The sequence below is a fragment of the Pecten maximus genome, chromosome 5 (assembly GCF_902652985.1).
Source record: "Pecten maximus chromosome 5, xPecMax1.1, whole genome shotgun sequence".
Lineage (NCBI taxonomy): Eukaryota > Metazoa > Mollusca > Bivalvia > Pectinida > Pectinidae > Pecten > Pecten maximus.
This window is the reverse complement of record NC_047019.1, coordinates 11,579,334-11,605,449: the sequence shown is the minus strand read 5'-3', so window position 1 is coordinate 11,605,449 and position 26,116 is coordinate 11,579,334. Positions and strand designations below refer to the sequence as shown.

At 39.5% G+C, this 26,116-nt stretch overlaps 1 protein-coding gene across 2 annotated transcripts; it reads right to left on the bottom strand.

The window, feature by feature from the left end:
- Positions 1-264: 264 nt before the first annotated feature.
- Positions 265-25,739, bottom strand: LOC117327153 (monocarboxylate transporter 12-like). 2 transcript variants are annotated; one of them, XM_033884006.1, is made up of 6 exons: positions 25,585-25,739; positions 17,102-17,361; positions 6,033-6,176; positions 2,772-3,563; positions 2,004-2,051; positions 265-531 (listed from the first exon to the last, which is right to left on the bottom strand). In XM_033884006.1, the coding sequence occupies exons 2-6, from the start codon at positions 17,277-17,279 to the stop codon at positions 386-388; spliced, it is 1,308 nt and encodes a 435-aa protein (XP_033739897.1). In that variant the 5' UTR covers positions 17,280-17,361; positions 25,585-25,739; the 3' UTR covers positions 265-385. The 2 variants fall into 2 exon arrangements, with proteins under 2 accessions (XP_033739897.1, XP_033739896.1); XM_033884005.1 differs by lacking the exon at positions 25,585-25,739 and adding an exon at positions 17,630-17,740.
- Positions 25,740-26,116: the final 377 nt, after the last annotated feature.

Below are 26,116 nucleotides of genomic sequence, written 5' to 3'. Positions count from 1 at the left end.
CCAGATGGTACCAGCATAAAAAAAGCACTGGCATGTCCAATGTCAGGAGCAAGTTATTTCTTCCAAAATCCTAGGCACTAGTTAAAAAACATGAAATATTGAAAAAGTAAGGTCTTAATTTCATATTACAGGTATCATATTCCTACTCAATATACTAATTTTACACAGTAGCTCGTACAACAAATCAAGTTAAAAAGAAATTATCATCTAAATACGCTAAACTGATGTTTAATGTTCTAAAAAAGTAAAATAAAAAATACAAAGTTTGATTTTTGTGTGTGTTTTATTCGAGATTTTAAAGGAAAACAAACAGAAACAATAAATGTATAATGATAAAAAACAAGCTGCATCAGTACGAGTTTGGCGTATCAAAGGACTTAGATTTCTATACTGGATCAACAATGAATGACTTTTCTTCAGGATTCACCCCTGTGTCTTCTGACACCAAAGTTCTCTTTACGTTCTGTATATTCTTCGGTATAAATAGAATCGTAAGCGCGCCTAGAGCGGACGCCATGACAAACAGACAACCTGAAGAGGAAAATTCAGATAACGTCATAATGATATAGGCATATAGCTTACATACTACATGCACTGTTAAGGTAAAGGTTAGGGTTATGCTCTCGTTGTGGAAAATGGGATTTTGCCCCCTCATGACTCGTTAGTTAAACGAGGGACCATAGCTGTGTGGAAATCCAGAGGAGAAACTAGGAAATTAACAATTGTTGTAAATATATCTATTAATAAATATGTAATATTTGATAAATGTTTAATAGATGTTTAAAAATATCTATCTATTTTTAAACATCCACTAAATAAGATCATTTTGTACATGTGTAGCTTGTATGAACATGGTAGACAACATACTGCAAAAATTACGATTGTCAAAATAGTTTGCTGGTTACAAGAATATAATCAAATCGCGAAAAGTCTTGTGAAGCGAGATCAGGTGAATAAGGCTGATGCTCAATCAATATAAATCCACAATCGTGAATAACACATGGCAATATCAGACTTGTGAACAGTAGTATTGTCCTGATGGAATAACACAATGAGTGAGCTTTCTGCGGCGCTTAAGTTTATCATTTTCCGTAACTGCCTCAGAAGTGAAGCATAACATGTGCCATTGATTGTTTGTCCTTTTTGGAGAATACGACCTGCATCTAAGAAAACTGAGGCCATAACCTTCCAAGCTGATGGAACATGTTTTGTCTTCTTTGGCGGGGGAGAGCCATGGTGTTTCCATTTTTTCAATTGTTGTTTGGCCTCTGGGGTAAAATGATGAACCCATGTGTCATCCATAGTGACCAATCTCGGAAGGAAGTTGGCAGGATCTTCCTCAAAAAGGTTAATGTGCGCCTGGTGTGCTTCTGATCAACTGTCAGATGTCTTGGTACCAATCGGCCGAAAAATTTCGCCACCCACCTTTCCACTGCAGTATATGAAGAGGCTTCTTTCCCTGGTGTTGCTACCATATCATTATGGATATCCTTAGGTGTTTAACTTTTTTATGCCAATATTGGATCACTCCTCTTTAAACAATTTTGTCCATTCTGTAAAAGCCGCTTGTCGATATAAACAAACTAAATGAGACCAGTCTTTGCGTACACGGCCCTACATAATCAGAGAATATTAGGACTTAAAAGAACATAATTGAATACCTCCTTCAATATGCGCCTCACAACATATCAATCATCCCTCGTATGTCTGTTTCACTGTTGAATAAATTCTTATCATTGTGTCATTGTACCTTGGTAATAATGTTGATTTCATAAACCACGTCCTATATAATATTTAGCACAGTGACTGAGATCATTCTTGTGCATGTCAGATATCCAAATATGGAATAGTAAAAAATGTCAATCAATCTGCTCCACCAAGGCAACAAAACCTGTTTCTGGACCAATTATCTTATTTGCAAACACCAAAAATCATACAGTTTCTTCTACATACCTACTACTTAAGTATAGGTAACAAAACACGTTATTATAGAGAATACTTACCGAGGAATAGGAATACTTGAATATATCCTCCCACGCTTACGATTTTACCTGTAAAATATGTTCAAGTATCAGTATGAATAGTCGTGTTTTCAAATATGGATTATTTCCATTGTTTACGTGATTTATTTTGCTGAAGACAACAAATCTCGTGATTGTCTGTCAATACACCTAATATACAAACAAAGTAAGGAACTCCATCGGCCTAGTGAAACGTTATTTTGAGAAAATTACACTTGTTGAAAAACCGTTTAAGATATGTCGAGGCGAATTGCTTTAATCTACAGACAGAATAATTCTCTCTTTTTTTAATCTTGTATCAGATTCAATATACATCATGACGTAGGGAATTGTCGCTAGTCGTCATGAAACATTTGAAGAAGGTTAGAGTCAGTTAGTCGAACACCGTGGCGTCAGGGGAATAACATGAAAAGTCTCTAGTAGGTGTTATCTTACAATGTCTATTAATACAAAATTGGACACTAAAAATCTTCCTCGCTAAAAAGGTATTTAGACTTGACAAATGCTAAACTTAAACACGGTAATTTACCCCTTGAACTGTGAGGTTAAATGACTAAATTATACACTCGCTAAAATCAGCCGATATAGCTATACGGTATTAAGTTTAATTAGCGCAATTGTAACTCATTGGAATGTTGCTGGAGAAAAAAAAGCGCTAAGATAAAATTTCCGCTAAAATATGTACGTGAAGTATTATCATTCTACTTTCGTCTCAAAATAAACCGAGAGAATGCATATGGTGGTACATACTTGCAATGACTGGACCAACAAGGAATCCCACACCGGACACGAACAGTTCCATACCCACTGCACTTGCAAACCGGTCGAGTCCGACGATATCTACTGCTATCTGACTGAGGAGTACGAATGTCCCTGCAGAGTACAACCCCAACAGGACAGCGTATAACACCTTTCCTGAAAATGCCTTCCCAATGGCGGGAAAGGACAGTGTCAAAACCCCGACAATGCCCCACGATCCGAAATATATCAACTTTCCGTCAATTCCTCCATCGACCGCCGCCATTCCAGTTAATAGTCTTGACAATGTGCTTCCGATACCAAATACAGACATGAGGTAAGCGGCCTCGGTCGGGGATGAACCAGTCGATGCGTAAAAATCCGGAAGTAGTAATGTACAACTGTTTATACCTGAACTCCAACATAAAATGCTTAGGCACATGAAAATAAATCCATTATTGTTGAATAAACTAAGATAATCTATCAGAGAGGAACATATATGAGTTAGCTTGAAACATTCACGGATACCAAAATGTGTTGACAATGTCTGGTGTCGCTTTATCTCCAGTTTGTGTGGCCGAAGTAACGCACCAAATACGCAAGTCTGAAACGATATCCCTCCAAGCATAAGAAATGCACCGTCAAGTCCATACAGATCGATAAAGATCCGGATTAGTGGCGGGAATATGACAATTCCAAATCCGGTCCCGACCAAAATGGCACCGGTCGCTAGTGTGCGCTGTCTCTGGAAGTAATAGCCGATGGACACGACTGCACCAATGTTGGAAAAAGACTGACCCAGTCCTGTAATGAAAAATGGAAACACAATTAACATGTTGCTAATTTCACGAGATTAAAGAATTCGACTGACCTTCTTCCAAGTGAAACCACGTAAAAAGACGAATATATTTGGAACATTGTTGATACTGTCTCACTTATTAATGTTTTTTTGTTAATGATTGTTGCAGTATAAAGCCCCAGTAACACTGTGCCGTTAATAACCACGGTGTATCACGGCTATTCACGGTTCTTTATTCCGGGTTAAACCGGACTCAGTTTTGGCGAGAAAACAGTAGTTCATGGTGTTACAGCGGTACTGGTGTCACTGTGATCTTCGATTTCAATACGGCTGTACTACGGCTAATGCCGGTAACACCGTAGAGAAAACTCACGTAGGGTATCACCAGCCTTCTTTAAGGATGGCCTCCCCTGAGTGTAAGACTGTCAACATCTAATGCGGTGAGTACTCACTTTTCATGGCCTATATGCATCAAGGATCAGAATCATAGAGGGTACTCTCCGTCACCTCGCGGGATTCGCGGGGCGCACCTCCAGCTCGTGCAGAGAGAGAGAGAGAGAGAGAGAGAGAGAGAGAGAGAGAGAGAGAGAGAGAGAGAGAGAGTTCCATCCAGGGGGATAACTCTCCCTGAATTTTCACTACGGTAACCACTACGATTCACTACGGATCAGTACAAGGTCACGCACGGTACATCCCGATAGCAGTACGGTGTCACTATAGGATTACGACAGTGACAGTTTGTACCTGTTCCAGTACGGCAATACTAGATCTAATGTCGTGTACGGCGGTACTGCCGTGCTTCATCGTAAAGCTTCCGTGCGTTTCCATAACACCAGAACAATTAAAGGGTTTGGTTTGGTTTATTTTGTTTAACGTCCTATTAACATCTAAGGTCATTCAAGGACGGCCTCCCGTGCGTGCGACATGTATGAGTGTGGTGAGTGCGTATGTGTGTTTTGGGAGGCTGCGATATGTTTGTGTTAAGTCTCCTTGTGAAAGGCCGGAACTTTTGCCGATTTAAAGTGCTATCTCACTGAAGCATACTGCCGAAGACACCCAGCAGCACACCCCACCCGGTCACATTATACTGACAACGGGCCAACCAGTCGTCCCACTCCAAATATACTGAGCGCTAAGCAGGAGTAGCAACTACCATTTTTAAAGACTCTGGTATGTCTCGGCTAGGGGACAGAACCCAAAACCTTCCTCACAGCGGCGAACGCTCAACTAAAGGCCAAAAGTGAGGCATTGTCAAGAGAGAAAGAAGAAAGGAAGAAGAAAGTTATCAAGAAAGAAGAGAAAAGGTAAGATCCCAAGTTTAGTCGCCTCTTACGATCATGCAATGGGGCAGCAGGTACAATTCGTATGCCCTACCTGCAGGGCAGACAATTAAAGGGTAATCCAAGGGTAATCCCCAGCAGGCCACATATCCGTTTACGGTAGTCCCACGGTGCCACTACGGTGTCAGTACGGCGTTATAAAACCATGATTCCACTACGGTTTGCCACGGAAGTTTAATGCAGAAAGAAACTACTGTAGCGAACTACGCTCGTAACGGGTTAACATGGTTTCCCCTGGTTTGCATCACCGTAAAATGTAGCTCAACGTGACATAAACCGGCACAGTGTGACTGAGGCTGAACTAGAATACATTTGTACGTGGTCAGTTAGACTGGCGACCAGACCCTAGATTCTTTAATAATTGCCAAGCTAAATTCTGATACTAGATCATCTGCCCCTAGTTTGAAACTCTAGAATCAGACATATCCTAGGGACCAAAATCATTAAGTTCTTTTTTATTTATAATTTTGATATTCTAGAGACAGGGTGCCAGTCTAAATGTCAGTGTACGCTGTGTTTTTGGCTTAGGACAGAAAGAAAAGCCGCCGTTCTTCAATTTCGACTTTTTTTTTACCCTTGTCGAAAAACAGCTTATAATTTAAGACACTGGCCATGCATTCTCTATCTCTATCTCTATATACATATTTATCCTGCAACTGCCACCGCATTGTCGGAATTCACCCACCGTATATATTTTTGCTGTATACGGCAGTGACGGAAAACAGCTGTATTTTGGAATCTTAGCACGTGCGTCAATTCGACTGACCTACTTCAAAGTGAAACAATGTTTAAAAGGCGAACATATTTCTGTCATTTTTGACACCGTTTCACTTCACAATGATTATTTTTGATGATTATTTTGATGATTGTTGCAGGATAAATAGAATACATGGTCAGTGTCTTAAAATATAAGCTGTATTTTTGGCTCGGGACAGAAAAACCAAAGTGACTCGTCAAGGCTCGCCACTTTTGACTTTCTTTACCCTCGCCATGTACATGTATTAACTATGTATATCTAAGTCCGAGCTACAATGTAGGAATGAATAGTGGAAACCTTTTTATTTAATAGGACCTGGGTTGTATTGAACTCATTTTGGTCTATTTGCGATTTAGAAGTATATGGATTATCTTTACCTGCAATTGTTCCATACGAAATAAATAAAAATTCAAACTTTGGAACGAAGCATGACAAGGCAAATCCAACCATGTTTAGAATCCCGCCGATGATAACGCATGCGCGACAGCTGAAAGTGTTCACCAGTGCACTGCCGAGAGGAGCTGAAACAGAAGAGAATGTATAGGAGATTTAAATGGAATACAAATCAATGTAATCGGATCCTGGAACAAATGATAAAATTCAATATGGTAATTTTAAATATTGCTCCCCTAATCGGATATGAAAGTCAGCAGGATGTATTTGAGGGTCATCTCAAAATGTTTGTGCCATCTAAAAAATGTCTTGGTGATGTATTGTAGTAAGACGGGTAACTATGATTACAGCCTATCAAATGGTTTAGTGAACAGTTGAAACTGAAATTTACCTTTAGTTGTTTGGTCGGTTTGGTATTGGTATTGATTAACGTCCTATCAACAGCTTAAATATGTATCTGCACTTAAAAAGCAATTGCAAGAAAGCAACATATCCGTTTGTCATGCATTATGATGCAACTCTTGTTTCAGCAGGAAACGGAATTGGTGAGCTGTGAAGCACCAAAACTAGTAGTACAAGAAAAACGCAAAGACCCGACTTTAGCCCGAGTCCGACGGCAATGGACCGGAACATATTCCTTCCTATGAACGACGTATGGATTACCGGGGCCATTAAGGGAATCAATTGGTGACAACCGGAAGTACCTACGAATGCTTACGAGCATTTCCGGTCAATTCGACCCTCGGCCATGCCATGGCGGATACAAGATATTCAAATAAAGAACCAGGAGGATCATGGGAAGATTGAATCCCCCTATGTAAACCTGAGGAACCCGCCAAATCAGGGACCATCGGGACAGTGTCAGAGAAGGTACAGGTAGACTCCACAAAGCTGGCAGACAAGCCCTTACAATAGTTTTAGCCCCATTTACTTGCAGGAATGGACAAGTTCTTCATAGGACCAACGTAAGAGCGTTTTAAGACAATTCGGAGAAGCTGAGTTCACATGCTTGCTCCCCAGAACATGGCGTACACTTTACCCAAAAATCATGATGGTTGAACTCGACGAAAACGTGAAAACAGCCAACCGTACTTAGTAACATACTGCCCTGACTACCCCAACCGTTATAGGTAACATCCTATCTACTTACCTGACAACCTTTAACGTATTAGGTAACTTCCGATCTACTACCCTGACAACCTCCAACCGTCCTAGATAAAATTTCATCTTCTGTCCTGACAATCCCCACCGTCCTAGATAAAATTTCATGTCCTGTCCTGACAACCCCCACCGTCCTAGATAAAATTTCATCTCCTGTCCTGACAACCCCCACCGTCCTAGATAAAATTTCATGTCCTGTCCTGACAATCCCCACCGTCCTAGATAAAATTTCATGTCCTGTCCTGACAATCCCCATCGTCCTAGATAAAATTTCATCTCCTGTCCTGACAACCCCCACCGTCCTAGATAAAATTTCATGTCCTGTCCTGACAATCCCCACCGTCCTAGATAACATTTCATCTCCTGTCCTGACAATCCCCACCGTCCTAGATAAAATTTCATCTCCTGTCCTGACAACCCCCACCGTCCTAGATAAAATTTCATGTCCTGTCCTGACAATCCCCACCGTCCTAGATAAAATTTCATCTCCTGTCCTGACAATCCCCACCGTCCTAGATAAAATTTCATCTCCTGTCCTGACAATCCCCACCGTCCTAGATAAAATTTCATGTCCTGTCCTGACAATCCCCACCGTCCTAGATAAAATTTCATCTCCTGTCCTGACAATCCCCACCGTCCTAGATAAAATTTCATCTCCTGTCCTGACAATCCCCACCGTCCTAGATAAAATTGCATCTCATGTCCTGACAACCCCCACCGTCCTAGATAAAAATTTCATCTACTGTCCTGACAACCCCCACCGTCCTAGATAAAATTTCATGTCCTGTCCTGACAATCCCCACCGTCCTAGATAAAATTTCATCTCCTGTCCTGACAATCCCCACCGTCCTAGATAAAATTGCATCTCATGTCCTGACAACCCCCACCGTCCTAGATAAAAATTTCATCTCCTGTCCTGACAACCCCCACCGTCCTAGATAAAATTTCATGTCCTGTCCTGACAATCCCCACCGTCCTAGATAAAATTTCATCTCCTGTCCTGACAATCCCCACCGTCCTAGATAAAATTTCATCTCCTGTCCTGACAATCCCCACCGTCCTAGATAAAATTTCATGTCCTGTCCTGACAATCCCCACCGTCCTAGATAAAATTTCATCTCCTGTCCTGACAATCCCCACCGTCCTAGATAAAATTTCATCTCCTGTCCTGACAATCCCCACCGTCCTAGATAAAATTGCATCTCATGTCCTGACAACCCCCACCGTCCTAGATAAAAATTTCATCTACTGTCCTGACAACCCCAACCGTCCTAGATAAACATTTCATCTCCTGTCCTGACAATCCCCACCGTCCTAGATAAAATTTCATCTCCTGTCCTGACAATCCCCACCGTCCTAGGTAAAATTTCATCTCCTGTCCTGACAATCCCCACCGTCCTAGATAAAATTTCATGTCCTGTCCTGACAATCCCCACCGTCCTAGATAAAATTTCATCTCCTGTCCTGACAATCCCCACCGTCCTAGATAAAATTTCATCTCCTGTCCTGACAACCCCCACCGTCCTAGATAAAAATTTCATCTCCTGTCCTGACAATCCCCACCGTCCTAGATAAAAATTTCATCTACTGTCCTGACAACCCCAACCGTCCTAGATAAAAATTTCATCTCCTGTCCTGACAATCCCCACCGTCCTAGATAAAATTTCATCTCCTGTCCTGACAATCCCCACCGTCCTAGGTAAAATTTCATCTCCTGTCCTGACAATCCCCACCGTCCTAGATAAAATTTCATCTCATGTCCTGACAATCCCCACCGTCCTAGATAAAATTTCATCTCCTGTCCTGACAACCTCCAACCGTATTAAGTAACATTCAATCTACTTCCCTGACAACTCCAACCCTAGGTAACTTCCTGGTCTGCAACAGCTGCCCTCGATATAATTATAATATGTGAGCTATCAAACTATCAATCTGCATAAATGTACAATTTATTCAAATAAAATCCTGGTTATTAACTTCAAACTTGATTTTTTGGTGTTGGGCAGATGGTTATGCATCAGCATTTTGTTCAATAGCTTGTACAATATTTGTCAAATAGTGTATTCATGTCATAATATATTACACAGATATATAAATGGGGGATGTTGTCACTTTCATTTTGTTTAGGGACAAACATGTTCATTTAAAAAACAAAAGGTTACAAATGATACAATATGTTTACTATTTTATGAGGATGTAAACCAAGAAATAGGCTTTAAAACGCTATGAAAGGTTTAAGTTATTCAAAATTTGAATTATAAAAATTACAACAAGTTGGACATGGTTCACGATACGCCCTGCTCCATCTGGTACTAATGGGTAACTGCATCAAATATTCACGGCAAGTGTCATATTGACATCTAGAATAGCTGGAGTAATGTACTCAGTGGTGCTTAATATAACACAAACATCATTGCATCTACCTGATATAATGTACATTTTGTATTCTCAATGTAAACACACAAGTGAAAATTTATCTTCTAAATACAACCGCTGGTAACACCACCCTCCAATAGTAAGAATTATAACAATGAGTGTCTCGGACAACCAGTGAGTCGGACAAACGGGACAAAACACCAAAACCTCAACCAAAGCGGGGTGTTTCATTTCACTCCCATATTTTTCAAATTTGGCTCGAACTGCCTTTTTTTTCTCGTGTGCTTTGTGAAACGATATCTGTCGCATATAATGTTTTTGCATAACTACTTAAAGGCCATATTACAATTAACATTATTAACACGTTCGTCTCGCTCACAGGAACGTCACTGAGCGATTCAAGGGTCCGCATTGTCACATTATACTGACACGACACAGTGAAGTGTCTGGACACGTTATAGTGACACTCCACCCTGTCACATTATACTGACACGTCACAGTGAAGTGTCTGGTCACGTTATAGTGACACTCCTCCCTGTCACATTATACTGACAGGACACAGTGAAGTGTCTGGACACGGTATCGTGACACTCCTCCCTGTCACATTATACTGACACGTCACAGTGAAGTGTCTGGTCACGTTATAGTGACACTCCTCCATGTCACATTATACTGACACGTCACAGTGAAGTGTCTGAACACGGTATCGTGACACTCCTCCCTGTCACATTATACTGACACGTCACAGTGAAGTGTCTGGACACGGTATAGTGACACTCCACCCTGTCACATTATACTGACACGTCACAGTGAAGTGTCTGGACACGGTATCGTGACACTCCTCCCTGTCACATTATACTGACACGTCACAGTGAAGTGTCTGGACACGGTATCGTGACACTCCTTCCTGTCACATTATACTGACACGTCACAGTGAAGTGTCTGGACACGGTATAGTGACACTCCTCCATGTCACATTATACTGACACGTCACAGTGAAGTGTCTGGACACGTTATAGTGACACTCCTCCCTGTCACATTATACTGACACGTCACAGTGAAGTGTCTGGACACGGTATCGTGACACTCCTCCCTGTCACATTATACTGACACGTCACAGTGAAGTGTCTGGACACGTTATAGTGACACTCCTCCATGTCACATTATACTGACACGTCACAGTGAAGTGTCTGGTCACGTTATAGTGACACTCCTCCCTGTCACATTATACTGACACGTCACAGTGAAGTGTCTGGACACGGTATCGTGACACTCCTCCCTGTCACATTATACTGACACGTCACAGTGAAGTGTCTGTACACGGTATCGTGACACTCCTCCCTGACGCATTATACTGACACGTCACATTGAAGTATCTAGACACGGTATCGTGACACTCCTCTCTGTCACATTATACTGACACGTCACAGTGAAGTGTCTGCACACGTCATAGTGACACTCCTCCCTGTCACATTATACTGACACGTCACAGTGAAGTGTCTGGTCACGGTATCTTGACACTCCTCCCTGTCCCATTATACTGACACGTCACAGTGAAGTGTCTGGTCACGGTATCATGACACTCCTCCCTGTCACATTATACTGACACGTCACAGTGAAGTGTCTGGTCACGGTATCTTGACACTCCTCCCTGTCCCATTATACTGACACGTCACAGTGAAGTGTCTGTACACGGTATCGTGACACTCCTCCCTGTCACATTATACTGACACGTCACAGTGAAGTGTCTGGACACGGTATCGTGACACTCCTCCCTGTCACATTATACTGACACGTCACAGTGAAGTGTCTGCACACGTCATAGTGACACTCCTCACTGTCACATTATACTGACACGTCACAGTGAAGTGTCTGGACACGGTATCGTGACACTCCTCCCTGTCACATTATACTGACACGTCACAGTGAAGTGTCTGGACACGTCATAGTGACACTCCTCACTGTCACATTATACTGACACGACACAATGAAGTGTCTGGACACGGTATAGTGACACTCCTCCCTGACACATTATACTGACACGTCACAGTGAAGTGTCTAGACACGGTATCGTGACACTCCTCCCTGACACATTATACTGACACGTCACAGTGAAGTGTCTGGACACGGTATCGTGACACTCCTCCCTGACACATTATACTGACACGTCACAGTGAAGTGTCTGGACACGTTATCGTGACACTCCTACCTGTCACATTATACTGACACGTCACAGTGAAGTGTCTGGACACGGTATCGTGACACTCCTCTCTGACACATTATACTGACACGTCACAGTGAAGTGTCTGGACACGGTATCGTGACACTCCTCACTGTCACATTATACTGACACGTCACAGTGAAGTGTCTGGTCACGTTATAGTGACACTTCTCCCTGTCACATTATACTGACACGTCACAGTGAAGTGTCTGGACACGGTATCGTGACACTCCTCCCTGTCACATTATACAGACACGTCACAGTGAAGTGGCTGGACACGATAGTGTGACACTCTTCCCTGTCACATTATACTGACACGTCACAGTGAAGTGTCTGGTCACGTTATAGTGACACTTCTCCCTGTCACATTATACTGACACGTCACAGTGAAGTGTCTGGACACGTTATAGTGACAATCATCCCTGTCACATTATACTGACACGTCACAGTGAAGTGTCTAGACACGGTATAGTGACACTCCACCCTGTCACATTATACTGATACGTCACAGTGAAGTGTCTGGACACGGTATCGTGACACCCCTCCCTGTCACATGATACTGACACGTCACAGTGAAGTGTCTGGACACGTTATAGTGACACTCCTCCCTGTCACATTATACTGACACGTCACAGTGAAGTGTCTGGACACGGTATAGTGACACTCCTCTCTGTCACATTATACTGACACGTCACAGTGAAGTGTCTGGACACGGTATAGTGACACCCCTCCCTGTCACATTATACTGACACGTCACAGTGAAGTGTCTGGACACGATATCGTGACACTCCTCCCTGTCACATTATACTGACACGTCACAGTGAAGTGTCTGGACACGATATCGTGACACTCCTCTCTGTCACATTATACTGACACGTCACAGTGAAGTGTCTGGACACGATATCGTGACACTCCTCCCTGTCACATTATACTGACACGTCACAGTGAAGTGTCTGGTCACGTTATAGTGACACTCATCCATGTCACATTATACTGACACGTCACAGTGAAGTGTCTGGTCACGGTATCGTGACACTCCTTCCTGTCACATTATACTGACACGACACAGTGAAGTGTCTGGTCACGTTATAGTGACACTCCTCCCTGTCACATTATACTGACACGTCACAGTGAAGTGTCTGGACACGATATCGTGACACTTCTCACTATCACATTATACTGACACGTCACACTGAAGTGTCTGGACACGGTATCGTGACACTCCACCCTGTCACATTATACTGACACGTCACAGTGAAGTGTCTGGACACGGTATCGTGACACTCCTCCATGTCACATTATACTGACACGTCATAGTGAAGTGTCTGGTCACGTTATAGTGACACTTCTCCCTGTCACATTATACTGACACGTCACAGTGAAGTATCTGGTCACGTTATAGTGACACTTCTCCCTGTCACATTATACTGACACGTCACAGTGAAGTGTCTGGACACGTTATAGTGACAATCATCCCTGTCACATTATACTGACACGTCACAGTGAAGTGTCTGGACACGGTATAGTGACACTCCTCCCTGTCACATGATACTGACACGTCACAGTGAAGTGTCTGGACACGGTATCGTGACACTCCTCCCTGTCACATTATACTGACACGTCACAGTGAAGTGTCTGGACACGGTATCGTGACACTCCTCCATGTCACATTATACTGACACGTCACAGTGAAGTGTCTGGACACGTTATAGTGACACTCCTCCGTGTCACATTATACTGACGCGTCACAGTGAAGTGTCTGGACACGGTATCGTGACACTCCTCCCTGTCACATTATACTGACACGTCACAGTGAAGTGTCTGGACACTCCTCACTGTCAAATAATGACAACCGGCGAAATACCACAATACCCACATATCAAAATATTAATATTACAGCTATCAAAACTATTTTCAATGTAAATAAGTGACAACATAATCAGATTAACAGCAGGGTTTTATTTACTTATTTTTGTTTTTGCGAACGGCTGACATTAAATGCTATATAAAGATGTTCGTCAAATGAAATCAACAAGTATCTATATCAAATAATAGTTCTTTTCACCAGTCGACTAGCATTATGTCTAGTGGATTTGAACGCTCCTCTCACAACGGCATGTTCATTGCTATTTTCCAGCTGGTGTTTGTTTTACAATAGCTGTTACAGTTTCAGATGCTTTAGTGATGTCGGGGTAATATTAAACATTTTAAAGACCAGATAATGGGTCTTGCTGCATAAAACATTGTTCATGTATAATGTTTTAAACCTTTAATGGGTCGTGCATAAAACATGGTACGTGAATAATGTGTTAAACCTTTAATGGGTCTGCTACAGTACATACAGTATATACGAAGTACTTACTGAGGCTGAGTACATATCTTTAGATGTGTTGTACGTGAGAGTGTATGTGAGGATGTGTGTGTGTCATATAGGATGTAGGTATGCAAGTCTGTATAAGCTCTTGTAGATGTTTACAGATTTGATTATATAATATTGTGCATTACATGAAGTTATCATTCTACTCTCTGAATGTTTGTGTAATAATACCTCCAATGCTTACATTCCTAAATATGTTTCTCTTTATTTACATACTTTACTATCTCGGATATTTATTATTGACTTTATTTACATTGGTTTATATATATGTGGTACCTTTTTGAGAAGACTTATATAGACTTGCCTGTTTTTCAATTCATTTCTTTCTAACAATAATTTTTTTTGAAAAGAAATAATCTTATACACTATTCCCGTTATTGAATCCTTCCCCATACACTACTTCCGTTATCAAATCCTTCAACAAACACCACTTCCGTTATTGAATCCTGCCACAAACACTACTTCCGTTATCATATCCTTCCCCATACCCTACTTCCGTTATTACAGTGTATATCCTTCCCCATACACTTCTTCCGTTATCAAATCCTCCCACATACATTACTTCAGTTATTCAATCCTTCAACAAACAATACTTCCGTTATTGAATCCTTCCCCATTCACTTCTTCCGTTATCAAATCCTCCCACATACATTACTTCAGTTATTCAATCCTTCAACAAACAATACTTCCGTTACTTAATCGTTCCACATTCACTTCTTCCGTTATTAAATCCTTCCCGTAACACCACTTCCGTCATTTAAACAAAGTCCTTTCTGTTTGTAGATGTTGTTTATGCATAAAATATCAAACACTTCGTCATATATTAAATCCACGCATACATGTACTATTATCTATAAGGCAAATTGCTGCCAATCATCTGCACGTGATGAGCTCAGATTATTTTTCTTTGCGCACATCCGAAAATCTAATATGAAAGGGTCGAATGACATTTTCTATTTTTTCAAATGACTCATTGTAGATATTTTTGTCGCGTTCAAAGGAGTACATGTTCTGTTTTCGGCAGCCCGTGTGTGCTGAATGTATTCAGGTTGATTCTCTTTCATTATGTGTATTTTTTAAATGGATTGTATTTTATAATTTAAAGTTTTTGAAATAGAATACGGTTCACACTAACCCGAGATTTAATCTTTCCTGTGCGTGTAATCTGCAATAAAGCGATACTAATCGTTCTGACACTATCAGTTATACGATTGACTTGGTTCGGCTGGGTGGGAGAGCTATGGCTCTTTGATGGCCGCTTTCCATCACTCACCATGTAGTATGGTATAGCGAACAATCCAGAATTTCACATTGGAATATATACATTAACAATTTTCTTATCGTAGATTTTATTATATATACAAAACCCGGGGGACGGATACGAGACCGGTGTTATATTCATCTTAAATACATATGTATTTTATTATTATTATCAACTATCAATCCGTAATTTTCTACGCAAAATTGTTTACCTCCATGTGAAATTTTGGGAAAATAAAAATTAAAACAATCACAGAAACACGTGTTTGACTCGACTATACTCCCTCACAAAACCAATCCCTAACATGGTGGAGAATCCGGACCGTCCCTGATGAAACCGTTGATGATGTGAGTTTATTCGGCCGTCGGCTTTTGCTGATGCAGCCATATTTTTGTGCGTATTTGTAAATTTGTGCTACTCGGTCATGGAACACAGGATTCCCGATCATCTGTTACTGAAAGTGTCGTCTTGCCTTTGTGATTTTCGGAGACTTTTTTGAAATATGGTTATGGTGACATTACATTCCACGACGATTCCTACGAAAATAATTGATCTTCTGAAAACCTGTGAATTGGAATTTAATAAAATTGCCCCATTAACGTGATCAAGGAAAAAGACTAAAAACTTAAATGGATAAAATTGCTACCCATTCATAAAGCAGAACGATGGAATGTAAACAACGTTTGGCAGAGTTTATCCAACGAACTGGCCCAACGCAAAAGTCACTGTCGAAGCTTAAATGTAACCGTAAACGGCGTCAGGAAGTGATTTAGAGAGGACAGTCAGGCGAGCCTTGTGATATTGCCAGGCCTGGTTATGACAGTATATCGTCCAAAGATAAACATGCAATGCCTATTGTTGTAACTGTTGTTTCTGATACAAACTGGCATTCCATCCATACGTAAGACACCTGTCTCAAACAATACATATTTATTGCAGTATTTTGCCCAAAGAGATGTTATTTATGCTTGTTTACAAAGGGCCGTTGCGACCAGCTGACATTCGGTCAAAAACGTCCAACGCAAAATACATCAAGAAAGGGAATTTCCGAAACCAACAGTACAACTAAGTACGTCTACAGTTGGCGATGTCGGATGCGATCTAAACCCGTGTTAGATTAATTCTTCCCTCAAATATCTTTTGGAGAAGATGACCAGTAAGTCATCACGTAAATCGTAAGACTTTTCTTGGGGCTTTTGGGGACCATTAATGGTCCCAATTCCCAATTGAAATGATTTCAAATCTAAGCGAAATTCCTAAAATTTGCAGTTTAATCCTGAAAAAAATCTCAATTCATCAATTGTCTCCCCAAACTGTAACAAAAAGTCCCAATCCCAAGCCCGTGAGAAAACAAGACCCGAAATCTTACAACTCTCTATCCTCTGATTAGTTCAAATTTTCCCTGTATACCTGCTCAACTCGAATCTGTACTAGACTCATACTGAGGTTTAAGATATGTTTGTGATTGGTGACGATAATATATTGGAAAGTGTACATTTCAAACTTATATTATTTTAAGTTATTAGAAAATATAGAAGTCAATCATGAACTTTTCTTAAGTCTGACATAGACTGTTTTTCACATGGATATTGGTGTCCAGAGATGCACATAGACACAATTACTAAAGGACAGCGAAATACACTATAGTCATACTCACCCCCGAGACAGAACATGCTGCTAAAGAGAGAACCAATCCAGGCTGTCAGTAGGTTCGACCGGTTGTATTTCTCCAGCAGGGCTACGTGGATTACCCCAGAAGAATATCCCAGACTCGTGCCAAGGAAAATAGTTAAGAATCCGGATACCAGGACCATCCATTTTTCCGCACTAGACATTAGTTTATGTTCTATATATACACACGCTATTGTCCTGCTTCCGTTACCCGTGCCTGTTGTATAACATCTAATACGAGGCCGTCTGAAGCGGAATAAACAAATGATATATATATACATACGTACCAGACACAGGCGCATGTTAACGAATCAAATCAACATAAATGACAAACTTTAAAAGGAATAAATTTACATTATTGAAACTCGTAAACGAAAACTGACTATTGATCTCAATAATGTAACATACATGTGGTCACCGGTATGCTCTGGATTATATATTATTATACAATACAGAATAATCAAATACATACTGTATGTAATTCGTTAACAATAATAACTCAATGTTGACTGACCTGTTTAGGTTCACGCATTCATTATTATATATCACACTCTCGTGTTTTACAAAACACTATCCGTCCAACGCTGTGTTTCACGTGTATGATATTGAACAGATTTATGTGTACAGCGTGTACAATCTGTAAGTAATGATCGAGTAGTCCTTAACATGTGTATACATTTAAATATAGCACAACTGAAACCAGTTTACGAGTTGACCTTAATATGCAATACAATCTACAATAGTAATTAGGTCAGTGCTATCGTAATATACAGAACTTTAGAATTAAAGGTTGAAATAAATGATTGATGATAGGGGGACATTTCGAGATGATCAATGGAGAAGTTATTGATTCATTTGATTCATACACTCGTATTATACCTTATATTCCCTTTGACCTTCTAGGACAAGGTATGATATTTAACGAATAAATAGACAAATGACTTACGTAAACACTGACCGCAGTTTAAAAACAAATAACAGGGAAGTATATTCAACTACCTGAGGGCGTCCTCACTTAATAAACATTATATAAACAGGGTGGCTCAATGTGATGTGAAATATCAACATTATCTGTATCTGTAATTATAACATTATCTGTATCTGTAATTATAAGTTTAATTGAAGTATAGCAATTAAATTTTACACAAATAAACCAGGTCGATGCATAAGCGTGGGGTCTCAGGGGGTATTCGTGGACCTACGTCACAAAAAATAATTGTCAGAAGAAAAAATGCCCCTTCTGAGTATAATCCGTCTCACGTCTGCATATCTGAAATGTTAAAACCGACAAACTTTCTGTCAGAGTTCATTTTCATGCATGGCTCGTTTTTGACTTGAAACATTTATCTATCTGTCTAAACCAAATACATATGATACTGAAAGACAACAATTGTGCATCAGGATACATAGAATGTCAATGTAGCCATGCGAATAAAGCTGTGGCTATTGAACGAGTAAATGTCTATACCTAGCATTGTTCAGGCAGAACCTTTTGGAATCGACGGATAGATAAATGTTCTTTGTAACAAGCCATGCATGATTAAAATATAATTGTATTTAGTGGAGACAAAAAATGAACTCTGGCAGAAAATAGGTCGGGTTTCACGTTCTGGTGAGCTCATACTCTTGTGAAAAAAAATAACAATGTCTTGGGACGGATCATACTCGGAAGAGGCTAACTTTTTTTATCTCACAATAAATTTTTCTATGACATAGGTTCACGCCTTCCCTCTGGGGACGGGGTGGCCGACATGTCTCATCAACATGATACTTATCCCTGCTTAAGAATGACTTTAATGAATACGGTCGATATAGTCCGAATCACTTCCCCTGTAAGGCCGCAGATCACTTGCCTAAACGAAATATTACGTTTGGATATTAACTATGGATGTACCTATTGTGGGTTTGGGTTTTATACCATGTAACGTCCGATCAACCGCTAGGGTCATTTAGGACGGACTTCCTTTGTACGAGCTGCATGCTTGTGGATATTGTCTGTGTTAAGGAAGGCTGTTGTCTGAGCGGGACTGATGTAGATTTTATAGGCTACCACACTGAAGAATACTTCCAACGGCCACCATCAAAGATAGTGTGACAAGCATATTTTCACCTATCCAGCTGTTTGTTTATTTGTACAAATGTTATACAGTTCATAATGTTACAATACCTGTTTACTTCCGTGTTTTGATACAACCTCGGTGTCAATAATAAGCTTGTAGCATGGCGTGATTAGAGCGCGTAACATTCAAACATTTTAAAGACAAAGATATAGTATAGGAAAGTTCCGGCGGGAACATAGACGGCGCTACCTTCGGGTTTGAGAGGGTATATAAAGCCGTCTGCTAGCTTGTCAGTTAGACCAGACTTCGATGACTGACCAGGCAGCATCACTAAAAAGGTACGGTAATAAACTACGAGTTGAAGTGAGTGAGCAGACTGTAGACGTAGCTGAAATAGTGCTTTCCCTCAGTCTTGCTCTCTTCACATGCATCCCGTAGGTTAGAGCGGTCGTATAGTAAATAATATACGGGCCCTGCTGTAGTGAGCAGACGCTGTAACGCGTGCTCTGGAGTGTTCTGAGCACTGGTACCTGAGGCTGGCTGTGACTGTGAGCAGCGGTGCATTGTAGCTGTTGTGTGTGTGTGCGTGCTGATCGGTGTTATAGGAGTTATGTCCCTTTGAGCGTACCGGCGTAGTAGTCTGGTGGGAGTACTCGGGGATCGAGTACTGGGGTCTGACATAGCCGTAACATTACTTGCTCTCTCTTATAATTTACCTTGTATTAATAGTTGATATTTAGTGTTGTTTAAGTAGTGAGCAGATATAGGTAGAGACGTTTTGCCCTTTGCTCTACATATAGTTAATATCTGTAATTATTGTTAGTTAGTTCTGCTCAGTAAGGGTGTATATATTTTATTATTGCTACCATTCTTGCGCAAGGCATGCTCAGGATATATTTTTGTATATATCGGCACTTTTTGAGCACCCGGTAAGAGCACATATAAGGGATCCCAAGAAGTAACTTGGGTACGGACCCCCGACACGTTACAATAGTGTTTTTTTTGTGATGATATCAGGATTTCTGTTTGTAATGAACAATATCCAAGTGTGTTTTACCACATTTAAAAGGAAAATGCTAATTGATAATGGTTAAGTTCAAGCTTCTTCTGTCACCGGTGTACGAGGGAATATACACATTCCATAGCCAGTGTTGATTCACTAGAGTATAGTTACATTCCTTCACCGGCGTACCAGAGTATATGTACATTCTTTTTCACCGGTGTACCAGAGTAAAGGTACATTGTTTCACCGGCGTACCAAAGTATATATACATTCTTTCGCTGGTGTACCAGAGTATATGTACATTCTTTTTCACCGGTGTACCACAGTACAGGTACATTGTTTCACTGGTGTACCAGAGTACATGTGCATTGTTTCACTGGTGTAGAGTACATGTACATTGTTTCACCAGTGTACCAGAGGTCATGTACATTGTTTCACCAGTGTACCAAAGGACAGGTACATTGTTTCAATGGTGTACCAAAGTACAGGTACATTGATTTCACCAGTGTACCAAAGGACATGTACATTGTTTCACCAGTGTACCAGAGTGCAGATACATTATGTCACTGGTTTACCAAAGGACAGGTACATTGTGTCACCAGTGTACCAGAGTGCAGGTGCATTATTTTACTGGTGTACCATAGTACAGGTACATTGTTTCACTGGTGAACCAAAGTACAGGTTCATTGTTTCACCAGTGTACCAGCGTACATGTACACATTGCTTACATAACAAAGGTCATGTACATGCTTTCACTGGTGTAATAGACTGAGTACGGTTACATTTTTTTTCAACTAGAGTACAGGTACATTCCGTCACAGGTATAGAAGACCAAAAGTACGAATGATTGTTGTATATGGTATCTCTCTCTTTAGTTACTTTTGAAAAATAATAATGAGAATGAAAGAAATACCATATACAACAGTCACGAGTTTTGTGACATGTTTCTACCACAATAGAATATCTATTTTGAGGATTCACCTGTTTTGTGTCACCGTGTTTTCTTTACACAATATCAGTGGGAGAGTAAGGATATGTCCTAAAGTAAAATGCCGCTTATCAATATGCAAAGCTTACAATTGAAACTGAAATTGAAATTTGTGGAAATATTACAATTTATTACAAATCATAACAAATAATGAACACGTTTATTATTTTCAAAGCAATAAATTAACAAAAATCTATATAATCTTTTTGAAATATGACAAAAACAACTGCGAACTATTTCTTATGCGTTATAATTTCCGGGACCTCCTAAAGCGGCTTTCGAGCGTAAGCCAATCAAATCGCATTGAACAACGTGATTAAAAATAGTCCTGGTCAAAAGTCACTGTGTCAACCAATCGAAATGCATTTAGAGGTTATTCCACGGTTTGGGAGCTGAATAACACCCACCTATTTTAGCAGAAATTGTATTTGTTAATATAAAATAAAATAAATTTACTATTGTGTGTTTTTTAAACAAGTTTGGGGAGGGAGGGGGACTGCATTGCGAACTGGTATACCTTGGTACCATTAAATATTAGATTAGATTCAACATCTGAAACATGAGATATGTTTACAGTGGATTTCTAATGTATAGCTATACAGTTGACACTGACTGCTTCATAGTGTGGTATTACTGTATACGCCCCTCTTTTCAATGTATGGTGTGGTTGCAGTAATTGACAAAAATTGCATAAAGAAACGCACAGTTCAAAAGAGGTGAACATAGTCTTTTTAAAGAAACATTTCCATTTACTGTTTAATTCTTAAAGTGCTGTCAACTTGTTTATACTGTAATTTTATGTTTTTCTACCGTGGTTAGTGTTATCTAACCATACTTTCAAGTCGTGACTTTTCATATAACGACTTAGTAAAATATCTTTTAGACGGCGGATGGTGTAATAACTCAGTCATGTGTAATCATATTTGTGACAATATTTAAAAAATGTTACGAAATGTACATGTTAGAGCATGCTACGAAATTAATTATTAGGGGAAACTTCTAAAAACATGGATCAAATTATATGCTATGTACAACAGACATAGAGTTTGTTTGGTCTAACCAATCACCTGCTCTCTATTCTGTATCCTGTGGTTTACATTTTGGCTTCATCAGTTTCAAATCATTGACATATATATTTTATACTTGTACTTAATTTTGCCTTATTTATTTACTTCAGTCAGAGAGCTTAGTAGATAGGGGCTACCAAACCACCTGCTCCCTGGTATGTCTCCTGTGATATTACTTATTATCGAACTATATGAATGTAAAGCACATTACAGTTAGAATTAATATCATGAAGAGATGTATTATATTTTAAATCATAAATATGCTAATAAATCACAGACGGAAATCTTGTTAGGTAGGGGCTACCAAATCACCTGCTTTCTCGTCTGTATTCTAGCTTTGGTATTACTTTTTAAATGATATTTATGTTATTGATATATTTATTCTTAATTCTTAAGAAGATATATTATAATGCACCAACCATCTTATTTATAGACAGGTTCTTTATATATCTTATTTTTATGCAAGTGTTGTCTTGTAAACCCTTAAAGTGTTTTTTTTTTATCAATGACAAATGCAATTATTTAGAAAAATTCATGACATCCGTTCAAAAAATAACAGGACATATACCAAAACTGTATGGTTTTTGCTGTCCTGAGTGCAGGAAGTATATATACCTGCTGACCCCATCATATGACTCGTATGAGGCGACTTAATTTTCGGGGATCATTTTGTTTCTCATTTTTCTTTTCTTTCTTCCCCTGAGTGTATGCCTGGGCAGTGCTTCACATTGTGATTCGTCCCTGGCTGAGACATTTCTGTCTATCATCGGTGTAGTACTGCAGTGCTACCTATATAAAGTCGGACATGAATAAACCACGAAAAATACACCCAGCGCATTCATCTCTCATACAAGGAAGGTCGTCCTTAAGTGACCACATAATGTTTATAGAGACAGTGACACGAGGACGGGTGGCAGGTGTCATAAGACACCTATAGAAGAAAAGAAAGCCCTAAAGACAGAGTCGAGAAGAAAGAAGAGAATATTTAATATCCTAGTAAAGTTTTGCATTTGAGGCAGACGACCTTCTTTGGAATTTTGAAATTTATTATTGCTCTGAAAACAAGCTTTATTTTTGGAATTTCGTAGGAACCACTTGCCAATCTGTTATATTTTGTCATATTATCACCTTACCTAACAGAGTGGGGAACATTTCATATTGTTCATTTATTGGTGTTTCTAAATATGTGGTAAATCTACATTTGGGATAACAATACCCTATTATATAGATATCTATTTTTATTCGTTTACCACCTTACTTAGGTCTTTATGTAAGCACTTGTATAAATATAAACATAAAGCGGCAGTCATGTTATTACTTAGGATAACTCACGTATGCATGCTGATGATCAAATGTATATGGCCATGGTGGCAATAACTCCATTTTTACATACCAAGCTCGCACACAGGAGAGGTCGTCCTTTGTTTGTTACAACTTTTGATAGGCCGTTAAACAAAGCAAGATCAAATTAAACTTTGCAAACATCTACATACACAAGTCTATATGCTTCTGTAAAAAACAATGCTACATCATCAAATTATGTGTACACTAACGGTTTCGCAAAACGTCATCAAAGTAGATAAAAATCAACAAATATCGTCACGTCATCAAATGTGTACATGCAAGTCAACAAATATCGTCACGTCATTAAATGTGCACATATGGTCGACAAGTACCGCCACGACATCAAATGTTTACATATACCTGGTAGTCACCAAATTTATGCACGTCATGTAATCTATACATATATCAGCTAGCACATATCTAAATATGTTTGTAACCGTATGGTTTTAATGGTTTATTTCCTTTAACGTCCTGTTAACAGTCACGGCAATTTATGGCCGTGCCAGGTTTTCTAGGATGAGAAAAACCACTGCCCTACGGTCAGTACCTGGCAACTGCCTGACTTGGGTTTCGAAATCGTGACCCAGAATGGAGGGCTAGTAATTAGGTGTCGGGAGACCTTATTATCTGTAATCAAATTTATCAAATATCGTGTACACATGACGTTCAATACCACATACTTGTGTATTAAAGGTTTATACATATCAATAAATATCTATACATGTACGTACCTAAAAAAAACTATTGTCAGATAAAGTAGTGCTTTATCCGTCAACGCGATTCACGTGCATTTTTCAGCATAGCCGTCTAATTTTCTTTTGGCGCCGGATATGACGCGCCAGGTGGCGTTACTGGTCAAGATGAAGAATGTGATTGGTCAATGTAGCGGTAAATGCAAAATGCAGATATGCAGTTAAAGACGAAACAAAATTAAGATTGAATGCAAGCTGAATAAGTGGATGTATCTATTCAAATGACACATTATTAAAAAATTACAGTCCTGATTCAAATGCAGTCTTATTATCACCAAAAAGTATTCAAACTGATATAATGTTGTTATCCGTGCTGAAACGCATTTATTAATTCGTTCGTTAATTTATTTTATCAGCAGTTTTACATTATAACCACCAGCATTAAAACTATGCCGTTTATCTTTTTTTAAAGATATTTCTTGTTTTCGATTCTGATGGACTACTTGAAATTGACCTGACCATGCATGAGCTTTGATCTTGATCGTCAGATATTATTGTCTGCTACGACAAAAATGTCACAATATACTACATCAGAAATGGGCGACAATGTTACACAACAAAGAAGGCATTTCAATATATAAGCCACTCACCGTAAAACCAATCTAGCAAAAAATAATGTCACACATATTCCATCTGTGCATAGCACAAGCAGCACTGTTACACAATCAAATTCGCAATTTAACTCCATTTTTATGATGCATCATGCAATCATAAACAACATGAATATCTTCACACGTAATCCTATATAAAGCCGTATATCACATCATGTATATCACATTACAACTAGTTGTGATACACGTACATGTGTGTTGTTACTGTAGACAAGCAGACGTTTTTTCTTTTGTGCGAAACGTAAAATTTTTACTTGATTGACTAACGGAATTATTCTGGTAATAAACTGTTTATATCGGAACGGTAAGGCGAGATATCTCCCCAAAGGCTCGCCATCGCGTCTTTTCTAATCCTCGCCAAAAATAAACCTTGTGGTGTAAGATACTAACCATGCATTCTCTATATATGTCCACCAACACTATGCTATTTCTTGTCGTTTTACATTTAACAAATACAGGGATATCACAAACAATATAGACAATAGACAATAGAAAATCATCTATCTATATATATATATGTACAGTGTAAGTATTGCAGTGATGGTCATATATAATTACTGGATTACCGTGTACACAGCTCCTTATTGGTGTCTTCTCACGACTTTGCCGGCGTCTTGCAGAGTAAACATTGAATACATACATACCTATGCTAGGATCTGGTAAGCTCTTGTTTGTTCTCCCGCAGTGTGTTTTGTTATCAAAGACTGCACTTCAATGTATTATATCACCGCTGCATCAAATTATCTATTTAAAGGTCTCACGAAGACCGAACACACTACATATTCCTATTAAGATCAGGTATATTTGTCGAGGCGTTACTATTTAAAAAAAAAAAAAAAAAATATGGCATAATGAATCCAGAACCAGTAAGCGAGCAACCAATCAAAGCAAGTGATGAATGATTGAGGCGCCGAGAGGAGCAGACGTAAGTAAATCAATAAGCGCAAGTGATGAATGATTGAGGCACCGGAAGGAGCATACGTAAGCCAATAAATACCCGAGAATGGAAGAGTATTAAAAAATCTATTGTGAAAGGAAAGTGAGACATCGACATGAAATTGATATTATATAATTTCCAATCGGACTCAAAGTCTTCGTTTTAATAAATTCCTCTCTGATGTCCGTGTGGATATTGCATATTAGAAGTGTTTTATGTGCAAAGTGTTTATGCAAAGT

Coding starts and splice junctions, on each gene's coding strand:
- LOC117327153 (XM_033884006.1), bottom strand. CDS start 17,279: ATGTCTAGTGCGGAAAAATGGATGGTCCTGGTATCCGGATTCTTAACT. Junction 2,052..2,771: donor TGTTGGTCCAGTCATTGCAA/GTATGTACCACC, acceptor CATATTTTACAG/GTAAAATCGTAAGCGTGGGA. Junction 532..2,003: donor TCAAGTATTCCTATTCCTCG/GTAAGTATTCTC, acceptor TTTCCTCTTCAG/GTTGTCTGTTTGTCATGGCG.